Here is a 20946-nt window from a genome sequence, read left to right on the forward strand (position 1 = left end):
ATGGCTTCTGCAGCAGCAGAGGCAAAGAAGGGGTCTCCCGCTGTGGTGGGGCTGCTGGTCGTGGGCAACATCATCATTCTGGTGAGACACCCCCAGTGCTGGGAGCCGGGAGGAGAGTCCTGAGCCTGGGGGGTGGGGCTGGGGCCCAGAACTCCTGGACACCCCGTGCTCACATCAGAGCAGCCTGGATGGGATCCCACTGTGCCTCTCCCCCGCTGGTGACCTCGAATGAGGACTTTTCCGTGCCTCCATTTCCCAATCTGTAATCTATAGATCATGTCCTCGTTGTGGGGGTCATGTGCGTTCACCCGTGTGTGGCCCTCAGCTTAGAAAGGCTTGAGAAATGCTGGCCCTCACCATCATCATCATCATCATCATCATGGGCATAAATGCCCCACACTGGAGGCCCACCGGCAGGAACAAGGGCTATGTCGGGTTTCAATACGTGCCACCAGACTCTGCCACATTCTGGCGATGGGAGAGGTGGCCAGTGAAGTAACCTCTCGGGGTCTGTTTTCTTACTTGTAAGGTCATAGAATGGGACTCCTGAGAGTCAGATGCGTTCTAGGAGGAATGTGCTAGAAGGGAGGGAGGGCACATGTAGCCACTCTGTATTGCCCCAAATGTTGCTCATCCCCCATCCTGCTGCAAGCCTCCCCTGCCTCCCACTCACATAGTGTACAGGCTGCTCCACGTGAGTCCTCGCTCGTGTACACAGCTGCATAGTACTCCTCTGTGTGGCTTCCTGGCCCCTCACCCAGGGCCACAAGGAATAGCCTCGTGGTGTTGGGATTTTCCTGCAGGGCCAGAGGTACCTGTAGGGCCCATTCCTGCAGTTGGACTGGCTGGACCCAAGGGTGTTGTATTTGTAATTCTTGTGGCTGTGTTCAGAGTCCCTGCTCAGGGAATAACAACCCTATTTAGCGGGTGTGGGCTGACCTAGTGGCCCCTCTGTGCTGGTCTGCGAGTGTGGAGTCAGGAGCAGGGTCCTGCCCAGCCTCTGCTCAGCCTCATTGCTGCTCATGGAAGGCAGTCACTTTGCCACTCGGATTTTGTGCCCGCTTGACCAAGTGCCAGCGGGGAAGGCACTTGCTCACGGAGACACACACAGCCAGGGCTGCCGCCGCTGAGCAGACCGCCGCTGAGCAGCCGCTGAGCAGGCTGCCCTGTCCAGCTGTCAGGCCTGGCCCTGTTCGCCGAGACGGTGTGGGTGACAGCCGACCAGTACCGCGTGTACCCGCTGCTGGGCGTCTCGGGCAAGGACGACGTCTTCGCTGGTGCCTGGATCGCCATCTTCTGTGGCTTCTCCTTCTTCGTGGTGGCCAGTTTTGGTGTGGGCGCCGCGCTCTGCCGCCGCCGATCCATGATCCTCACGGTGAGCCCCGGGGGGGTGTCTGTTCAGCATGGCACCCCACGAGAGCCTCGGGGCAGTCATTCCATTTGCTCTTGCCACAACCCCAAATCCTAAACTTGGCTGTCACCCTCACTTTACAAAGAAAACTGGGGCACCGGGGAAGGAGGGAAGGAAACTCTACATGGAAGGATCCTGAGCAGCAGGACTGGGGTTTGAACCTCCCTAGTTGGTCTCCAGAGACCAGGAAGGGAGATCTGGAGCTGGGGAGGGAGGGGCGCCCTGGGGGAGCGAGGACCTGAGCTGTGTGTATATATACAGGCAGAGCTTTCGGGGTGAAGGGACCAGCAAGAGCTAGTCTCAGAAGCAGAGGAGTCAAGAGTCCAGTGTGTCTGGAGCTGAGTGGGGGTGGGAGCCGAGTGAGAGGAGATAGGGGAGCAGTGTAGGGTTAGAGGATCAGGGGAGGAGGCCTCCCTGGTGGCGCAGGGGTTAAAGACACAGCTATCAAGCTATAGCCAGCCTCTGCAACACAAGTTCGATCCCCGGCTGCCTAGGGAGATACCCACACGGCGCGGCCGACTTCTCCTGTCTTTCCCGCTGCTCCCCTCAGCAGTGTATTTCAGTCGATCCTGCTCCCCACTCTGTCTCTGGTGAATCCTCTCACCCCCTGCACCTCTTGCTTACACCCCAGTTCTTGTATGCATAAATAAATAAATCTTTTTAAAAAATAGAGGATCAGGGGAGGAAGGCGAAAGGCTCGAACATGGAACACACAGCTATATACCCTTCACACTGGCCACACTGTCCATGGAGCCAGCACTGGAGGGGCCGTGACGTCACAGGTCCTGCCCTCACGGCTGTCCCCTGTCCCCCCACCTCTCCCCAGTACCTGGTCCTCATGCTCATCGTCTACATCTTTGAGTGCGCCTCCTGCATCACGTCCTACACCCACCGAGACTATGTGAGCCGGGCAGAGGCCAGGAGGGCATGGCTGCGGGGGGTCTTGGTCAGGGGTGGAGTGGACCTTTCTCCCTACCATCCCCCCTTTTTTTCCTGGCCCTCCCCAGATGGTGTCCAGCCCATCGCTGATCACCCAGCAGATGCTGACCTTCTATGGCACAGACTCAGCTCAGGGCCGGGAGCTGACCCGCCTATGGGACCGCATCATGATGGAGGTGCCCGAGGGCGGGCAGGGAGTGCGGGGAGGCCTGGCTTCTGACCACAGAGGCAGACAGGGCTCCCGTTGCACCTCTGGTGGGTGAGAGCCACTCCAGGGATTCTTTTTTTTTTTTAAAAGATTTATTTATACAAGAGCTGGGGTACAGGCCAGAGATAAGGGGGGGTGAGAGGATTCACCAGAGACAGAGTGGGGAGCAGAACAGGCAGACTGACGAAATACACTGCTGAGGGGAGCAGCGGGCGAGGCAGGAGAGGTCTGCTGTGCCATGTGGGTAGCTCCACGACTGGCGGGGATCAAACCGGCACTGCAGAGGCTGCGGACAGCTTCACAGCGCTGCGCTCAACTGGAGATTCTTAAGAGGGCCGGGCCATGGTTGTTGCCCTCTTGCAGGTGAGTTAACAGGCCCAAAAAGGAAATGTCTCTTGCCCGGCATCCTATGGTTGGTCAGAGCTGGGATTCAAGCCTGCTCTGGAGCCAGAGTCCCTGCTCTCAACGAGCACACATGCTGGCTCAACCAAAATGGTGAAGATGGTGGTGCCAATGGGCTCCTTAGCAAGAAGAAACTGAGGCAAGAGTTTGAGTGACTTGCACGAGGTCACAGAGCAAGGAGGTTTCAAATCTGGGCCGCTAGGTTCCAGAAGCTGCTTTCTTAGACAGCTGATTCAAAAGAATCCCAAGACAAATCACATGTGGGTTTGATCCCAACCCCCCAGCAGCCTCTTGGTGCTGGGACAAATGTCGTCTGATCCCCACTCACACACACGCAGTCACACGGTGCCTCGAGGGTGACAGCATTCGAGCAACAGTCCCCTCCGAGCCAAAGGCCGCCTGACCCCTGACTTTCTCTCCAGCAACAGTGCTGCGGCACATCTGGCCCCATGGACTGGGTGAACTTCACATCGGCCTTCCGGGCGGCCACCCCAGAGGTGGTGTCCCCCTGGCCACCGCTGTGCTGTCGCAGGACGGGCAACTTCATCCCCCTCAGTGAAGAAGGCTGCCGCCTGGGCCACCTGGACTACCTGTTCACCAAGGTGTGTGAACAGCCCGCTGCAGCTGTCTGTCTGCTGTCCCGGCCCCTCTGGCCTCTGCCCCTCCCTGCTCATGTCTCTTCCTCCCTCCCACCACGTGCGGGTCACCCTTACCACCTCCTCTCCCCTCTCTGCCTCTCTCAGCTCTCTTCCCTCTGCAAGTCTGGAGGAGGCACTCAGGGCCTCTGACCCAGATCCCGACGCCTGCACCTTTTCTCAGGTGGTCATCTCAGCTTGTCGGGAAATAAGAGCCGTGATAATCACGCAGCTCAGGCAGCAGGCCTGGAATCCGGGCCGCTCCTCTGTGCCCGGCTTTCACTGTTATCTTGTTTCATTCTCACCACAGCCTTGTGAGGTAGAGACTATAATGACCCCGTTTCACAGACAGTGAGACTGAGAGATCACTCGATAGTGAGGGTGGAGCTGGGATTTGATTTCAGGCTCTCTCTTCCCCCACCCCCCATTTCCACACCCCCCCCAAGGCTGCAGGCAGATGGGGGTGAGGGCAGAGGAGAACCTGCCCTGGGGGCTGCCTGGGGGCCCTTCAGCGCAGGTCTTAGCTCCCGACAGGGTGGAGAAGCCGGGCTGACCCTCCACCCAAACCACCAGAGTGGACAGCCCCGACTCTGCCGAGTGCTCACATACACCCTCTCACGGGATCCCCACACTGCTTTGGGGCAGCAGGCTGTGGAGATGGCCATTTAGCACATCAGAAAACTGAGGTTCAGAGGCTCACACAGTCAACAACTGGCCCCCAAGACTCACACCCTGAGCCTTTGTTCTTCCTCCTTCCAAGTCAGGCCAGGGCCTGCCATGAGGGACTCTGGTGTGGAGTTCTGGCCCCCTGGGCCTCATCTCTAGATGACGGGCTGACCCTAAAGGTGTTCTTCAAACCTGGGAACTTGGTGGCCACGGCTCTAAACAAAATCACCCTCAGACCTTCCTGGCCACTCCAGGGCAGCCCCATCTTGCCCAGGGCTGGGTCCGGCATCCCTGGGAGGCAGGGAAGCTGTGACACCCCCCATCCCCTATGAGCTGGTGAGGAAACCCAGGCTCTAGGAGGAAGTCACAGGTTGCCCTGCTTGAGCTGCCCCCTCCCTGGGCATTTTCTCAGCCCCTTTCCCCTCCATACAGGGCTGCTTCGAGCACATTGGCCATGCCATCGACAGCTACACGTGGGGCATCTCGTGGTTTGGGTTTGCCATCCTGATGTGGACGGTGAGAAGTGGGGAGCCTATGGGCTGGGTGGGATGTGGGTGGGGCCTGGGGCACCCCTCCCCTGACTGTCTCCTCATCCAGCTCCCAGTGATGCTGCTGGCCATGTATTTCTACACCACGCTGTGAGGAACAAGAGAAGGCCAAAGGCACACCTCAGCCTCCTCTCCACCCCCTTATTTGCCTGGAGGCCTTGGGGGCCCTCACCTCTCCCTGTCCCATCTCCCTCACCCTTCCCTCCTTCCAAGTCACATTTCTTTGACCAGGTTTCTGAGCTCTCTTGGGACATGGGGGTGTCCTGAAACCCTTGGATGCCTGTGTGCAAACCCTCACAGCTTCAACCCCTTCATTGCACTTGGATTCCTGGCCTATCTTTGGTGTCAATTGAAGTCCTGTCCCAAGTTCCACTTTCCAGCAAGTGCTCCCTCAGCCTGTTCCAACCCCCTAGGTAACTGTGATTCACACGTGATAAATGTTCTCTTTGACCTTGCAAAATTTTATATCTTTGCCTCTGTGTGTACCTGTGTAAGCACACAACTTTTAATAGAATTGTGCTTTAAATAATGGCTTTGCAACTTGCTTTCTTATTATGGACAATTTCACATGTCAGTTTTTATGAATTTACCTTTTTTTTTAAAAAAAGATTTTATTTATTTATACAAGAGCTGGGATACAGGCCAGCTGTACAGAAGGGTGAGAGGATTCACCAGAGACAGAGTGGGGAGCAGAACAGGCAGACTGACTGAAACACACTGCTGAGGGGAGCAGCGGGCGAGGCAGGAGAGGTCTGCTGCGCCATGTGGGTAGCTCCCTGGCCGGCCAGGAATCGAACCGGTGCTGCAGAGGCTGAGGACAGTTTCACAGCAGTGCGCTCAACTCACTGTGCCACTGGGGAGGTCCTTTGCCTTTTTTTTTTTAATTGCTGCAAGGTATCACAGAGTAGAGATATGCAGTAGATCATAGATCATCCTGGCCTGTTGTTAGGTTAAAAAGATGAGGAGGAGGTCAGTATGTTTAGGTGATTGCATTTTTTTTTTTTTTTTTTTTTGTGGGACCCTTGACAGTGGCTGGGATCGAACTGGTACTGCAGAGGCTGCCGGCTGCCTCGCAACCCAGCGCTCAACTGCGCCACCAGGGGAGGCCCTAAGTGATTGCATTTTTATATGATATATATATATATATATATATATATATCTTTCCTATGATGCACTCCTTTGAGGACAGGAATGGGAATGGAGAGCTGAGGAGCATTTTCTCACCATATATAGCTTTGAATAGATGGTTTACGATGTCTGGGAGAAAATTATGAAAATCATCTATAACTTCTCAAAAACAGACAAAAAAAAAGGGGGGGTTGCTAAAATTCTAAACAACATACAGCTGTACTTTTCAAGCCAGAATTTTTAAAACACCACTTAGATATTATACCTACCATATTTTAACACACATTTGCTCCAGGCCAACCAACCTAACTGGTTTTTCTGCCATCCCTGGAATGAAACTTCTCCCCCATTCAGGGCACATATTTGGCCAACTTGTAAATGTGTCAAGGCGAGGGGGATTCCATTCTAATCTACTTTTAAATCCAGATAAATCCTCAGGAGCAAGGTCACAGCAACTTAGTCTATGACCCCCTCCTCCATTCTCTGAGAGAGGCCAAGAGCCCTTGCTGGATTCTCACCAGTCCCTGCCCACTCTCTGAGCAGCAATGGGCCCACCTACAAAATGGGGGTCCGACCAGTCCCTGCCTCATGGCCTAGGCAGTAACACGTTCTAAGAACATTTATATTCTGAATCAGAAATTTTCCCCATTATGTATAATCTGAATCAAATGCCCAAAGAAACTGCCTGCTGAGGCTGCAACTGTCTTAAGTGAACTCCAATTTCAAATGTTTGGGGTTCCAGCATCCTTAATATACAGAAGCCGGATATGCCAAAGTGACTCACATAGAAAAGTTTGCACTTAGAAAAGTAAAATCATACTTCAAAATGTTTGATATTTTCACTGAGAGATGTTCAAACCCTGGGCTTGGCAGCCATTAGGGTTAGCGTTAGCTTTATTGTGGGAGGGTGGGAGTGTGGGGGGGGTCTTTAATGAATGTAAATACTTAATAGTGATTTATATGCATAATATCAGTGTGTTCCTGTAACTGATGGAAGCTTAGAGTAGAAAACTTAGCCTGGAAGCTTCATAAAGCCAGAAAGCAGAGGTGGGGGTAGAAACTTAACAAGTCATCGAGCTGTTATAGAGCAACCCCGATATTAAACGGGTTCCTGGCTGTGGGTCCTCACCCGCGCGCTTTAGAGGGACTTATGAATACTCTACTACAGACACACGCAAAAGGGTTAATAAAAGGTTTATTTACAAGAGAAAAAGAAATAAGGAAAATATACAACTCAGGGAGAAAATAGGGAAATAAAGTCTTTAATGCGTCCTACCCGATCTGACGACCTGGAAACCCAAAGTCACTTTCAGAGCTGGCCGGATGCTGCGAGCTGGCGGAGAGCCAAAAATGGAGAGCCCCCCCCCCCCAAAGCCCACGTGTCTGCCTTTTGTATCCACCTGGCTGCTTAACCCCACCCTCAGGTCCCAGCCACCTTCCCTTTGGTGGTGATGGGATTTGGAGTTCCCAGTGTCTTTGGCTTTGACCTGGGGTGGGGGTGGAGTCCACAAAGCCTATATGGAATTTGCTTTGGGACATCCTTTTCCCCCTAACAGAACCAACTATGGAAGATCCAGCTAAGGGACAGGAAAGACAGAAACCAGAGGTAGGGACACGGCCAATTGGCAGTCATTACAAAGATCGCCAGTCCTTACAGGTTAAACTAGCCAGACCCGGGCCTCCCTGGTGGCACAAGCGGTTAAGCACAGCACTATGAAGCAATCCGCAGCCTCTGAAGCATGAGTTTGATCCCCTGGCGCAGCAGACCTCTCCTGTCTAGCCTGATGCTCCTCTCAGCAGTATATTTCAGTACATCTGCCTGTTCTGCTCCCTGCTCTGTTTCTGGTGAATCCTCTCACTTTTCCCCCTGCCCCCGCATATCTAGCCTATACCCCAGTTCTTGATTGCATAAAAAAATAAATCTTAAAAAAAAAGAAAAAAAAACTAACCAGACCTTAGAAGTGATAGATTCCAAAATTCCACAAAGGAATGAATCCCCCTAAAGAACTATAACAGGGTACCCCACCCCCTTTTAAACTGTGGCTCTTTGCCAGCCTACATCTCTGTGGCTATTTTGTTTTCTTAATAGGCCCGCCCCTTTCAAAGGCATCTTCTGGTCCTTTAAGAACTGCCTGTCCTGGTGGCCTAGGGGTTAAGTCTCAGCGCTATCAACACCTTGAATTCGATCCCCAGGCCAGGCAGCTACCCAAATGGTACAGCAGACGTCTCCTGTCTCCCCGCAGAGGTGGGGACATGGGGAACAGTGTATTTCAATAGATCTGCCTGTTCTGTTCCCCACTCTGTCTCTGGTGAATCCTGTCACCTCCCCCTCCCCACCCTCACCCCCCCCCACCCCGCACCTCTGGCATACACCCCAGTTCTTCTATGCAAAAATAGAAAAAAAAACCATCCTGTCTGCCATAGACACCTCCCTTTTTCCTGTTTTCTTCATAAACTTGCTCTGTGCTGCTGAATCAGGGACTCTACTGAAATCATTTATCAAGGGACCCAGGAACCCCACTCACCAAACTCCATCTTCCTCATCACACTGTGAAAGAATATTTTTAAAATTATGCTTACTGAGGTATGTAAAAGAAGATTTAATGTAGTGGGGAAAAAAGAACACAAAACACCACACCAGGTAGGACTTCTTTTCTGGTAAAAAGATAAAAAAGGGCCTCCCTGGTGGCACAGGGATTAAAGACACAGCACTATCAAGCTATCTAGCCAGCCACTGCAGCAAGAGTTCAATCCCCAGCCAGGGAGCAACCCACATGGCGCAGCAGACCTCTCCTGTCTCGCCTGCAGCTCCCCTCAGCAGTGGATTTCAGTAGATTTGCCTGTTATGCTCTGATGAGTCCTCTCACTCCAACACCCCTGGCCTACATCCCAGTTCTTGTATGCATAATTAAATAAATCTTAAAAAAAAAAAAAAGATAAAAAGGTGGGTATTTGCATTAAGTGATAAAGCAAACAAAGCTTCCCAAAGGATAACTTAGTTACTAAGGAAGAGGAGACACTTGGAAGGGATTTTATTTCCTTCCTTGGGCTTTTGGCTATTTTCCAAATATTCTGTGATGATGATGGCTTTTCTCCTCCAACAAAAATCAAGAAATAAATGTTAATAAAAATGTCACTGTGAGACATAAAATGTGCATTGAGAAAAGAATCTTTCAGCTCAACAATCTTAAACTTTACCTGAGCAATTAATACAGATCAGGCCTTACCAGGTGCTGGGGGCTTGGGGTCAAGCTGGCTTCTGGGCCACAGGCAGGCAGGCCTCCACCTTTGCTCCACATCAGCCATTGTTCTCTGTGGCTCCCGCTGACCACATGCCTGCAGAGTGCGTTTCAGCCTGACTAGCAGCAAGGTGGCCTGACCAGGGCTCACCTGGTAAGACAGGTTTGTCTGCCTTGACCCCTCAGCTTAGAGCCCTATTCCTCTGGGTGAGAGGGGAGCAAAGAGAGGAGGGCCAGATGGGGACTGTCAGGAGCACCCAAGAGAGAAGCAGCCATTCTGTGGCTGTTCCTCCTGCACCCCTACACCACTCAGTCCAGCCTCCATGGCTCCCCGGCACCCTCATGGCCAAGTCCAGCTGCTCACCCTGGCACTTCATGAAGGGCCCGTGCAGCCTGGCTCACCACCTCTCCAGGCTTCTCTTTTTCTCCGGCCCCATGGAGCCAAGTTCTCTCTCACCACCTGAGATCACGAAATGGAAAGAATGAGCTGTAATGTTCCATAGCCATCAACCAGGCAGAGACACCGCCGACACCATCTGCTGTTGCTTCCACACCTTCTGTGAGGACAAGTGGGCTTATTCACTGACATGTAAAACTCAGGCCTCCCTGGTGGCCTAGGGTTAAGTCTCAGCACTTCCATCAAGAGGATCTGAGTTTCATCCCCGGCCAGGGAGCTGATCCACATGGCACAGCAGACCTCTCCTGTCCCCCACAGCTCCCCTCGGCAGTGTATTTCAGTCAGTCTGCCTGTTCTGTTCCCCACTCTGTCTCTGGTGAATTCTCTCACTACCCCCACCTCTGGCCTACACCCCAGTTCTTCTATGCAAAAATAAATAAATAAAATCTTTAAAAAATTACAACTCTGTGCAGAGACCTTTGTACAAAGGTAACTGAAAAGCAGAGAAACAGTCAAAACACATCAGAAGGGAACTCGTGAGCCTCCCCTGGTGGGCAGGCGATTGAGCGCCTTACTGTGAAACTATCGGCAGCCTCTGCAGTGCTGGTTCCATCCCGGCCCTCCAGTGAGGGTACCACATGGCGCAGCAGACCTCTCCTGTCTTGCCTGCTGCTCCCCTTAGCAGTGTATTTCAGTCAGTCTGCCTGTTTTGCTCCCCACTCTGTCTCTGGTGAATCCTCTCACCCTCCCATGAATCTGGCTTGTATCCTGGTTCTTATATAAATAAATAAATCTTAAAAAAACCCACAGCTGTCTTTAAAAATAAATAAATAAATAATAAAAATAAAAAACCATTTATACTCATAGTTGTATCATTGTTTGTTTGTTTGTTTGTTTTCAGAATATCCAGTGTCATTATTTTAAATATTTTGTCTATGGTGTTATTTCAGAATTGGGCTTATAGAGAGAAATCACACCGGGATAAGGAATGGCACTAGGTAAGGCAACTAGAAACTAGTTGGTTTCACTTGAAATCAACTCACAAAATGTTCAGGCGACCAGAGGGCCAACTCACTGAATCTATCAAAATGTGTTCAACAGTGGTAACCCAACATTTCACAGGTTGTGTGGAAGTGTAATTTTTTTTAACGATTTATTTATGCATACAAGAACTGGGGTGCAGGCCAGAGGTGTGGGAGGTGAGAGGATTCACCAGAGACAGAGTGGGGAGCAGAATAAGCAGAGCTACTGAAATACCCTGCTGAGGGGAGCAGCAGGCGAGACAGGAGAGGTCTGCTGTGCCATGTGGGTAGCTCCCTGGCCAGGGATCAAAATCCTGCTGTGGTAGCTGTGGACAGTTTCACAGTGCTATGCTTAACCCCTTTGGCACCAGGGAGGCCCTGAAGTGTAATTTTGACCATGGTTCCCTTAGAACCACTGAGCTAAATGGGTTCTGAGTCAGAGGCAGCGCAAACAGCAGAGAACAGAATTCTCAGAAGGGAGGAAACCCGGGGGGCAGTAGAGGTCTTCAGGAAATTGGGCGCTGTCTCTGCTGGCTCCCCAATGTGGCCTTGCTCATCGTGGGTGAGAACCAGAGTCCAATGTGGGTTACCCTACCTTAGAGTTTATGGGAAAGTTTACATTGGTCTGTAAGGTCTTCCAGAACAGGGAAGTGAGAGTCCTGAGTACTCAAGGACTGTGTATTATTAGAATGGAACTTTCCAGACCTGCTGAGAACCTATCTTATACAGACAATGTCCAGGACACCCTATGCCCCAGGAACTAGAGACCCAGGAAGCTACAATGAGATAGGCTGTGTCTGTCCTGTGCTAGGTGGCAAAATTGTGGCTATCCAGTAAAATGTGAACATCATTGATTTATTTGTGCGTAGATATTTATTGCTTGCTTAGCATGTGCTTTCGGCAGTCTTTTACATACTGGGCACGCAGCAGGGAACAGATCAGACTTCACTCTCTCCCTTTATGAAGTTTACCTTCTGGAGGGAGGACAGAGAAAACCAGTATGACAATGGGAAGCAGAGTGTTTCAAGACCATAATCACATGCTGATGGGATGCGTTAGCTTCCAGTGGTGGCATGGCGCCCGACTCTGGTTTGTTTCCCATTGTTCTTGATGGATGCTCAGCCATCCCACTCCATGTAGGGGTTTGGGGAGAGTGTTGCTTGTTCTTCTGCCGGGCATGTGCCTGCCTTGGAGAAGGGATGGAGTCAACTCCACCCAATAGACCCAGACTGCGAGCTGGGAGGAGTTGGCACTTTTTTTTCTTTTTGGCAGCAAAACTTTCTCTTTAAACATTGCATTTTTTGGGGGCCTTCCCTGGTGGCGCAGCGGTTGAGCACTGGGTTGTGAAGCTGCCCACAGCCTCTGCAGCGCCGGTTCAATCCCTGGCCACCAGTGAATCTCCCACATGGCGCGCAGACCTCTCCTGCCGCCCGCTGCTCCCCTCAGCAGTGTATTTCGTCAGTCTGGCTGTTCTGTTCCCCACTCTGGCTCTGGTGAATCCTCTTACCCTCTCACGCTTCTGACTGTACCCAGCGCTTGAATAAATAAATCTTTAAAAAAAGTTAGCATTGCATTTTTTTAAAGATTTATTTATTTATGCATACAAGAACTGGGGAGTAGGGCAGAGGTGTGGGGGGTGAGAGGATTCACCAGAGACAGAGTGGGGAGCAGAACAGGCAGATTGACTGAAATACACTGCTAAGCGGAGCAGCGGGCGTGACAGGAGAGGTCTGCTGTACCTAAACATCACATTTATTAAAAGTGGCAATTTAGGACCTCCCTGGTGACACAGGGGTTAAAGTCTCAGCACTATCAAGCTATCACCAGCCACTGTGTCCTGAGTTTGATCCCCAGCTAGGGAGCTGACCCACATGGCTCAGCAGAGGATCCCATCCGCCTGGTCTGCTCCCCACTGTGACTGGCAAATCCTCTCACCCCTCACACCTCTGGCCGACACCCCAGTTCTTGTATACATAAATAAACAAAAAAAAATCTTAAAAAAGTGGCAATTTCTAGACAAATAATATAAACCGATGAAGTTAATTATTGAAAAGTATGTACACACTTTGATCAGCAAACACTTAAAACTGTACATGTTTCAACAAATATTCATTTTGCAAACAAGATGGATAATTATCACTACTCAGTGTTTGAATGTTTCAGAAATAAAAGATTCGAAACACAAGAACAAGGGCTGTCAAATATTTTTAGGCTGAAGCACCCAGTTGTTTCATATAAAATTAAATTCATATTAAAATGAAATTTCATATTAAATTTCATGTTAAGTTTCATGTTAAAATTAAATTCAGATTAAATCAGCCCACCCATCAACCTTCCTCCTGACTATTCAGAGATAAATGACACAGAAAAAACTGATAATTCAACGTTGCCAATAAATTGCCACCTCTGTCGTTTTATTACAATCAGTGGCCAGGGTGTCCCCTGTGCCAGTTAGCAATTTATTGTTTCTTAGGTCCTTTAATCAGCGAGCAGAGGTTAGGAGTAGTCAGTAGGGGGCGCTGGAGGGACACTGCAGGAGTGAGGGATGGCTCTTGGGATTCCAGCGCCTTGTTCTTGTTACCCCCCAACTGTGACCAGCAGGAGGCTGTCACTCTGCACACTAACCGGCCACCTCTGCAGCATCTCCTTGAGCCTACTGAATCCAAGCAAAAGATTGATGGAAAACATGAAAAAATTCATGCTTTCTCACGGAACTGACTGAGTTGCTCTTACTTGCCTGCCTAGCTCCAGGTGGACTTCCTTTTTTTTTTTTTAAAGATTTATTTATTTATGCATACAAGAGCTGGGGTACAGGCCGGAGGCGCGGGAGGCGGGGGTGAGAGGATTAACCAGAGAGAGTGGGGAGCAGAACAGGCAGACGGACTGAAAGCACTGCTGAGGGGAGCAGCGGGAGAGATGGGAGAGGTCTGCCGCACCATGGGGGTATCTCCCTGGCCGTCTGGGAATAGAACCCGCTCTGCAGAGGCTGCGAACAGCTTCACAGTGCGGCGCTTAACCCAGTGCACCACCGGGGAGGCCCCCAAGGTGGACTTCTTGCTGTACCTCAAACATAACTAAGCTCATTCCTGCCCCAGGGCCTTGCTACTATCTCTTTCAGGAACACACGTCCCCCCAGACTTTCCAGTGACAAATATCTGAGCCAAATTTTCAGTGTCTACACCCGTGTCTACTCACTCAAGACAGGAAACAACTCAGCGTCAGGGCACTGGGAAATAGAAGAGGTAGCACTGTTCTCTTGCTCAGTTCTCTCTAACAGTCCTGAGAGCTTTTTACTGTCTTCTCCCCCATTTTACAGGTGAGGAAGCTGAGGTCAGAGAGCTTAAGTCACCTGCTAAAGGTCAGGCTATGAATCCAGGCAGTGTGGAATCAGTGTCCATGTTCTTAACCACAAACAAGACTGGCTACCTCTCAGCACTTACTCCACAGGGCGTGCCGTGGGTGGGGGAGTTGCTCAATCAGCATTAATTATTTCTCCAGATCTAGCCATCCAACCATCCAACCTCCATCCGCGTCAGCAGCCCTTCCTCCTGCACCTCGCCCAGCGCCCGACCCGAGATAAGAGCTTTGGCGCTGCCCCTCGGCTGTCAGCCCGCAGGGCGGCGGGCCGTCGCGAGCCCCACAAGCTTCTTAGGACCGGTGGTCCGGGAAGGCCCGGTCAGCGGGACCGCTTGTTGCTACACCCCCAGCGCCTGCCTTTCCCCTACTTTCTCGGGGTTTGCTCAATCCCGACTTCGGGTTATTGTCCCGGACTCCTCTCTCCTGCTCCCGCCAGTTTTGCAGCTGCGTGGCGGGGGATGGGTAGCCCCGGACAGCAAGCCTCGGGGCGGAGGCGCCGAGCCCAGGCGAGGGCACCGCAACCTCACACCCTCCTGCACCTTTGGACTGGATCGGGCGGCGCGCCCTCTAATCAATCAAAGGCGGGAGCAAGCCTTGGAACCAATCAGAAGCGGAAGCGGTGGAGTAATGCCCGCCTCCTCGAAGCGCCCTCTCGCCTCATTGGATGCGCCCCAGAGCGAGCCCGGTAAGCCCCGTAGAAGACAGTCGGGCCAGCCAATCCGCGCTGCCACCGCAACCCGGCTGGAGGCGTGGGGGGGGGGCGGGCGGGCCGCGGCGGGCGTGGCACCAACTCGCCCCCAGGCAGCCCCGCAACCCTCCCTCCCCCGGAGCCTGCCGGCCCGGCTCAGCCCCCAGGCCAATGAATGGCGGGCGACGCACTGGGCATTCCTCTCGACGGCGGGGAGAGGGAGCCGAGCTCGGGGCTGGGACGCGCATCCGCGTCCCTTTGGCTCGGCCGGCAGCGGCGGCGTCCAGGGAAAATTTGCGGCGCGAGCATCTAGGCCAATCGCGGGTCGAGGGACTGACTCCTCGGGCCGCCCCTGCCCCCCAAGCTTCCCTGCAGCCCGTCGGTGGCCACGCAGGGCAGGGGGAGGGGACGGGGCTCCCCACGGGGGCCGGAAGCCTGGCTGGCTCTCGAGGCCGATCGGCTCCACAAGCCCCTCCGCAGACTGCGGGGGGCTGTTACTCAGCGCGGCAGGACAGAAGCAAGAAAGGCGGGGTACCCCGGAGCACATGCAGAGGGCGCCCCCAAGGCGATGGGGAAGGCGAGGCTGAGACCCGGCGTCTCCACGTGGGAGGTGGACAGCTGTCCGCGCCGGGGGCGGGCGGAAGGGTGAACTCTCGGCTTCATTGGCTAAAGCCTAAGTCTGCGGACCAATCAGACTCAAGGCCCTGCCCCTCCGCCAGTCGGGGAGCAGGGGCGCGAGCTCCTGGGCCAATCAGCGGCGCGCACGAGGCAGGCGCGAGGACAGGGCGCTGCCTTGCGAGCCGCTGGCCGGGGCAGCTCGGCCCTCCGCGGCAGGAGAAGCGCTGCAGCCAGTCAGCGTCTGTCCTGGGCTCCAGGCGCGAAGAACAAGCTGAGCATGGGCTAGGCCTGGTGTCCCTGGCCTGGGGCGCTCCCCACTTGCTAGTGGTCACTCGGGTTGCAGCACCCTGGGTGTATGAGGCTGAATAAGGAGAGGAACAGGGACAGCGCTGGTGAGTGCCATGGTTTTCCTTGATTACCTCCCTCCGGCTTGGACCTGGTCCAGGCAAAGCTGGGCTGTGGAGGCGTGAGGGGGTCGCTGTGAAAGTCGGAAAGTGAGGGCTGAGAGGGCTTGAGGATCTGGGGAATCTCTGTCCTGGAAAGACTAGAAATGGGGCCTGCGGACACCTTTCAGCCCCGGCCCGGCAGAGACCAGGCCTGAGTGCCCTGTGAGGTGATGCATGATGTCTGAGACCAGGCTGACTTGGAAGTATGTTGCTGGGTAGTGGGAAGCCCTTGGAGCTCTGCAGGGTCCCTGGCCATGAGGTGTGGTCTCTGCACTGCAGAGTCTCTCTGGCATCTCTGGACTGAGTCTGGATCAGGTGGCTGGGAGAAGCCTGTGACTGCAGAGATGATCGGGTTGTAAGGTAAAACTGTGCCCTTAAGGAGCCTTTGGGGAAGGGGGTGGGGGCTTTGCACCCAGCCTGGGCTAAGAAAGAGCATTGATGAGGTCAGAAGCCTAATGGGAGGTTGTCAAGGGCCGTTACATCTAAGCAATGCTGGGAACTGGGGGGCTGCAAGACTGGCTGCAGGCTTCTGGGCTGAGGTGCTCTTGGCAGATTTTCCAGGATTGGGTCCAGCTGCACAACCTGGGCAGGTCCATCCTGTTCTTCTGGAGGTCCAGGGGAGGGGGAGTTTCTGAATCCCAGTTAGGTTTCTGACTTCCATGAAGCATTATTGCCTTGTCGTGGCTCTAAATAGAACCTGTATTGGGACATGTCTGGGGTCTTTCAGTCCCTTCCCCCTTCCCTAAACTTCTTCTGGGCATTCCCAGGTGGTAGTGTTAGGGGGAAATGATGTCCTGAGTTAATCCCATACAGGCTTTGTGGACCCCACCCCACTCCAGACTAAAGCCATCAAGACTCTGGGAAAGACAAATCCCATCACCACCAAGGGAGGGTGGCTGGGACCTGAGGGTGGAGTTGGGCAGCCAGGTTGGATATAAAAAACCAAACACGTGGGCCTTGGGCTCTCTCTCTGGCTCGAGATCGCTCGCCTCCTGGCTTCACCGCTCCTGGCTGGCGGCGAACTCTGAGAGCGCCATTTTGGGATTCCTGATCAGCAGATTGGGTAGGACTCATTTAAAACTTTGTCTCCCACTTTTCTCCCAGAGCTGTACATTTCCTCATTTCCCCTTCCCTTGTAAATAAACCTATTATTAACCTTTCACGTGTGCCTGCAGTAGAGCATTGATAAGTCCTTTTAAGCGCGCGGGTGAGGACCCACAGTCAGGCACCCCGTTTTGTATCAGTGTTGCTCTACAACAGTTGGAGGCTGTAAGCAGGGAGCAGGTACATGGGGAAGATGGATGCTGTACTGAAGCACCGGGAGAGGTAAGATATCTGCTCTTTGGGTTGTCTTTTACCAAGGATCTTTTTGTATTTATGAGATAGAGTGTTAATAACTCATTTCACCCAGCTATTCAAGCTCTGCATGGTAGGAAGGCTTTCATAGTGCTCTCATGTACACCCAGAGTTCTTAAACCAGGGTGGGGATGCAAAGGAGTGGTCCATGAGTTGTCACACCTGGTGGTGCACACTGCAAGGGTGAGTACCTGGAAATCATAGGTACTGTGCATGTTGTATTAGGGGGCAGGAGTGCAAAACAGCCACAAGAATAAGCAGTGAGTATGTAACTTGTCCAAGTTGGGCTCCAGAGTGATCTGGGAATCTCTTGTCTTCATATGCAAAGTGGCATGAGTGTCTGCAATTTCTGATTCCATGTCTTACCTTTCCAAAGAGATAGTTCTCTAAGAGGTTAAGAACCATTGGAATAAAGCAGGCTCAGGGCCTCCCTGGTGGTGCAAGGGGTTAAGTTGCAGCATTATGAAGCTACCCCCAGCCAAGGAGCTACCCACATGGTGCAGCAAACCTTTCCTGTCTCGCCCGCTGCTCCCCTCAGCAGTGTATTTCAGTAGATCTGCCTGTTCTGCTCTCCACTCTGTCTCTGGTGAATCCTCTCACCCCCCGCACCTCTGGCCTGCACCCCAGCTCTTGTATGCATAAAACAAACAAACAAAAAAGAATAAAGCAGGCTCCTGTTATTGCTACTCACACCTGGTGGCGCACACTTCAAGATATCTCACACCCACGCCTGTTCTAAGTGCCACTCCCACGATCAGAGCCCTGGGCGTGTGCATCAGCGACATGGTAAAATATAGTCTAATGAATAGACTCTGTGGGGCCCTAGAAGTTGCTCAAAGCCACATGGGCCAGGAGATTCAGGGTTCCAAGTTCCCAGAGCATGGTCTAGTATTGGGGGGGCACAAGTTTCAGGTAGGTACCTCCTAGAAACCCATGGGTTCCTCAGCCCACAGGAAGGGATACAGCCAGGGGAGTTTTTAGTTCAATATCACTATGCAGTACTGGTCTTGAAAACAGCCCCTGTGAGGAAAATTGAGGGTCTGGGAAGAGTTAGCCCTAGATTGGGGCTGAAGGAAAAGGTCATCTACCTTGAAGATGTAATGTAATGATATGCACATCAAAGACATCTTTACAGACACATCACCCAAAGCAGTGATAGTGAAGGCAAAGATAAACAGCTGGGACTACATCAAATTAAAGAGCTTCTGCACAGCAAAAGAGACAATAACAAAAACAGAGAAACCCCACCGACTGGGAGAACATTTTTGCATACAACACTAATGATAAAGGACTGATCACGAAAATCTACAAAGAGCTGATGAGACTCAACAAAAACAAAGAAAATAATCCAGTCAAAAAATGGGCAGAAGAGGGCCTCCCCGGTGGCGCAGCGGTTGAGCGCTGGGTTGCGAAGCTGCCCGCGGCCTCTGCGGCGCCGGTTCGATCCCCTGCTGCTCCCCGGCCACGGAGGAGGGTCCCACATGGCGTACAGACCTCTCCTGCCGCCCGCTGCTCCCCTCAGCAGTGTACTTCAGTCCTTCTGCCTGCTCTGCTCCCCGCTCTGGCTCTGGTGAATTCCCTCACCCTCCCGCGCTTCTGACTGTACCCAGTGCATGTATAAACAAAACAAACAAACAAGCCAGCAAACAAATAAAGCATGCCTCTATTAAAAAAAAAAATGGGCAGAAGAGCTAAAAAGAAATTTCTCTGAAGAGGAAATGCAAATGGCCAACAGGCATATGAAAAAATATTCAACATCACTTGTCATCAGGGAAATGCAAATCAAAACTACCATGAGATACCATCTTACACCAGTGAGAATGGCACATATTAAACAATCTAGCAACAACAAATGTTGGTGAGGTTGTGGAGAAAAAGGAACTCTCCTGCACTGTTGGTGGGAGTGCAAACTGGTCCATCCACTATGGAGAGCTGGGTGGAGATTTCTGGACCTACTGAACATAGAGCTTCCATATGATCCAGCAATTCCACTCCTAGGTATTTACCCAAAGGACACAGAAACATCCATTCCAAAGAGCACCTGCACCCCTATGTTTATAGCAGCACTGTTTACAATAGCTAAGCTTTGGAAACAACCCAAATGCCCAAAAATAGGTGACTGGATCAAGAAGATGTGGCACATATACACCATGAAATATTACTCAGCATTCAAAAAAGATAAACACATGCAATTTGCAGCAACATGGATGGCGCTGGAAGGGATCATGCTCAGCGAAATAAGCCAGAAAGAAAAAGAAAAATACCAGATGGTCTCACTCATAGCAGGAATCTAGAAAACTTAAATAAGGGACCAGGAAAAAGAATAACTATAAGAAAGTGAAAATCAAAATCAACAAAAAACTATGAACCAGAGACAGTCTATGGGGGGTAGGGGGCGGGAGGGGAGAGATTGGGGTCAAAATAAGGGGGTTGCAATTGTATGGGGAATATAAAAATAAAATTTATTATAGAAAAAAAAAGTAATGATAACCGTCAAAAAAAAAAAAAAAAAAAGAAAGAAAGAAAAGAAAAGAAAAGCAATAAGCCAGAAAGAAAAAGGAAAATACCGGATGGTCTCACTCATAGCAGGAATCTAGAAAACTTAAATAAGGGACCAGGAAAAAGAATAACTATAAGAAAGTGAAAATCAAAATCAACAAAAAACTATGAACCAGAGACAGTCTATGGGGGGTAGGGGGCGGGAGGGGAGAGATTGGGGTCAAAATAAGGGGGTTGCAATTGTATGGGGAATATAAAAATAAAATTTATTATAGAAAAAAAAAGTAATGATAACCGTCAAAAAAAAAAAGAAAGAAAGAAAGAAAAGAAAAGAAAAGCAATAAGCCAGAAAGAAAAAGGAAAATACCGGATGGTCTCACTCATAGCAGGAATCTAGAAAACTTAAATAAGGGACCAGGAAAAAGAATAACTATAAGAAAGAAAATATCAAAATCAACAAACAACTATGAACCAGAGACACTCTATGGGGGGTGGGGGGCGGGGAAAGGAGGGCTTGAGGTCAAAATAAGGGGGTTGTAATTGTTAGGGGAATATAAAAATAAATTTTAAATAATAAAATAAATTAATTAATTTTAAAAAGATGTAATGTAACCTATGCTTTTGTTTTTTACTTCTAGTATGTTCTTCTATTTGTGCTATGAGAGGATCTCTTTGACATAGACTTAGCTCACCTGGTTATGACCCTCTCTGGTTCTTGGGGGATGTAGATACAGATTTAAGGGAAGGAAGAAATGAATTCACCCTGTGTTGTCTCTTTAGTATGCATTCGACATGCTTACCTGAAAGAGTAAACATCTTGAAAGTTTATTATGTAAGGTTTGGGTAATTGGTTTTAATGTATATAAAATGTTGTGGGGAGTTTAATCACCTTAATTTGTGGAAAGAGATGTGTTCCTGGGGAGTGCATAGAATTTTTATAAATTGAACCTTTTCTAACTCGACTTTGGAGCTATTCAGAGAGATGAGGAGACAACATTTCTCCTAAGACAAATAATCTCCCCTCCAATGGGCCTATTTTAATGTTTAGTTTAATTTAATTAATATATATTATACAAGAGCTGGGGTACAGGCCAGATAGGCGGGAGGGTGAGAGGATTCACCAGAGACAGAATGGGGAGCAGAACAGGCAGATGGACCGAAAACACTGTTGAGGGGAGCAGCGGGTGAGACAGGAGAGGTCTGTTGCACCATGTGGGAAGCTCCCTGGCTAGCTGGGAATTGAACCTGTGCTGCAGAGGCTGCAGGGCAGCTTCACAGCACTGTGCTCAACCTGTTGCACCACCGGGACGGCCCTTGATGTTTAATTTTAATTATAATACTTGTAGAGAATCCTTGGGGCTCCCTGGTGGCGCAAGGGGTTAAGAGG

General features: G+C 51.1%; 1 protein-coding gene across 1 annotated transcript; it reads left to right on the forward strand.

The window, feature by feature from the left end:
- Nucleotides 1-4903, forward strand: UPK1A (uroplakin 1A; the record flags this gene model as incomplete). Its single annotated transcript, XM_084256670.1, has 7 exons — nt 1-81; nt 1175-1375; nt 2238-2312; nt 2419-2526; nt 3383-3562; nt 4694-4777; nt 4859-4903. The coding sequence occupies 7 exons, from the start codon at nt 1-3 to the stop codon at nt 4901-4903; spliced, it is 774 nt and encodes a 257-aa protein (XP_084112796.1).
- Nucleotides 4904-20946: the final 16043 nt, after the last annotated feature.

Source organism: Talpa europaea (genome assembly GCF_964194135.1).
Source record: "Talpa europaea genome assembly, chromosome: 16".
NCBI lineage: Eukaryota > Metazoa > Chordata > Mammalia > Eulipotyphla > Talpidae > Talpa > Talpa europaea.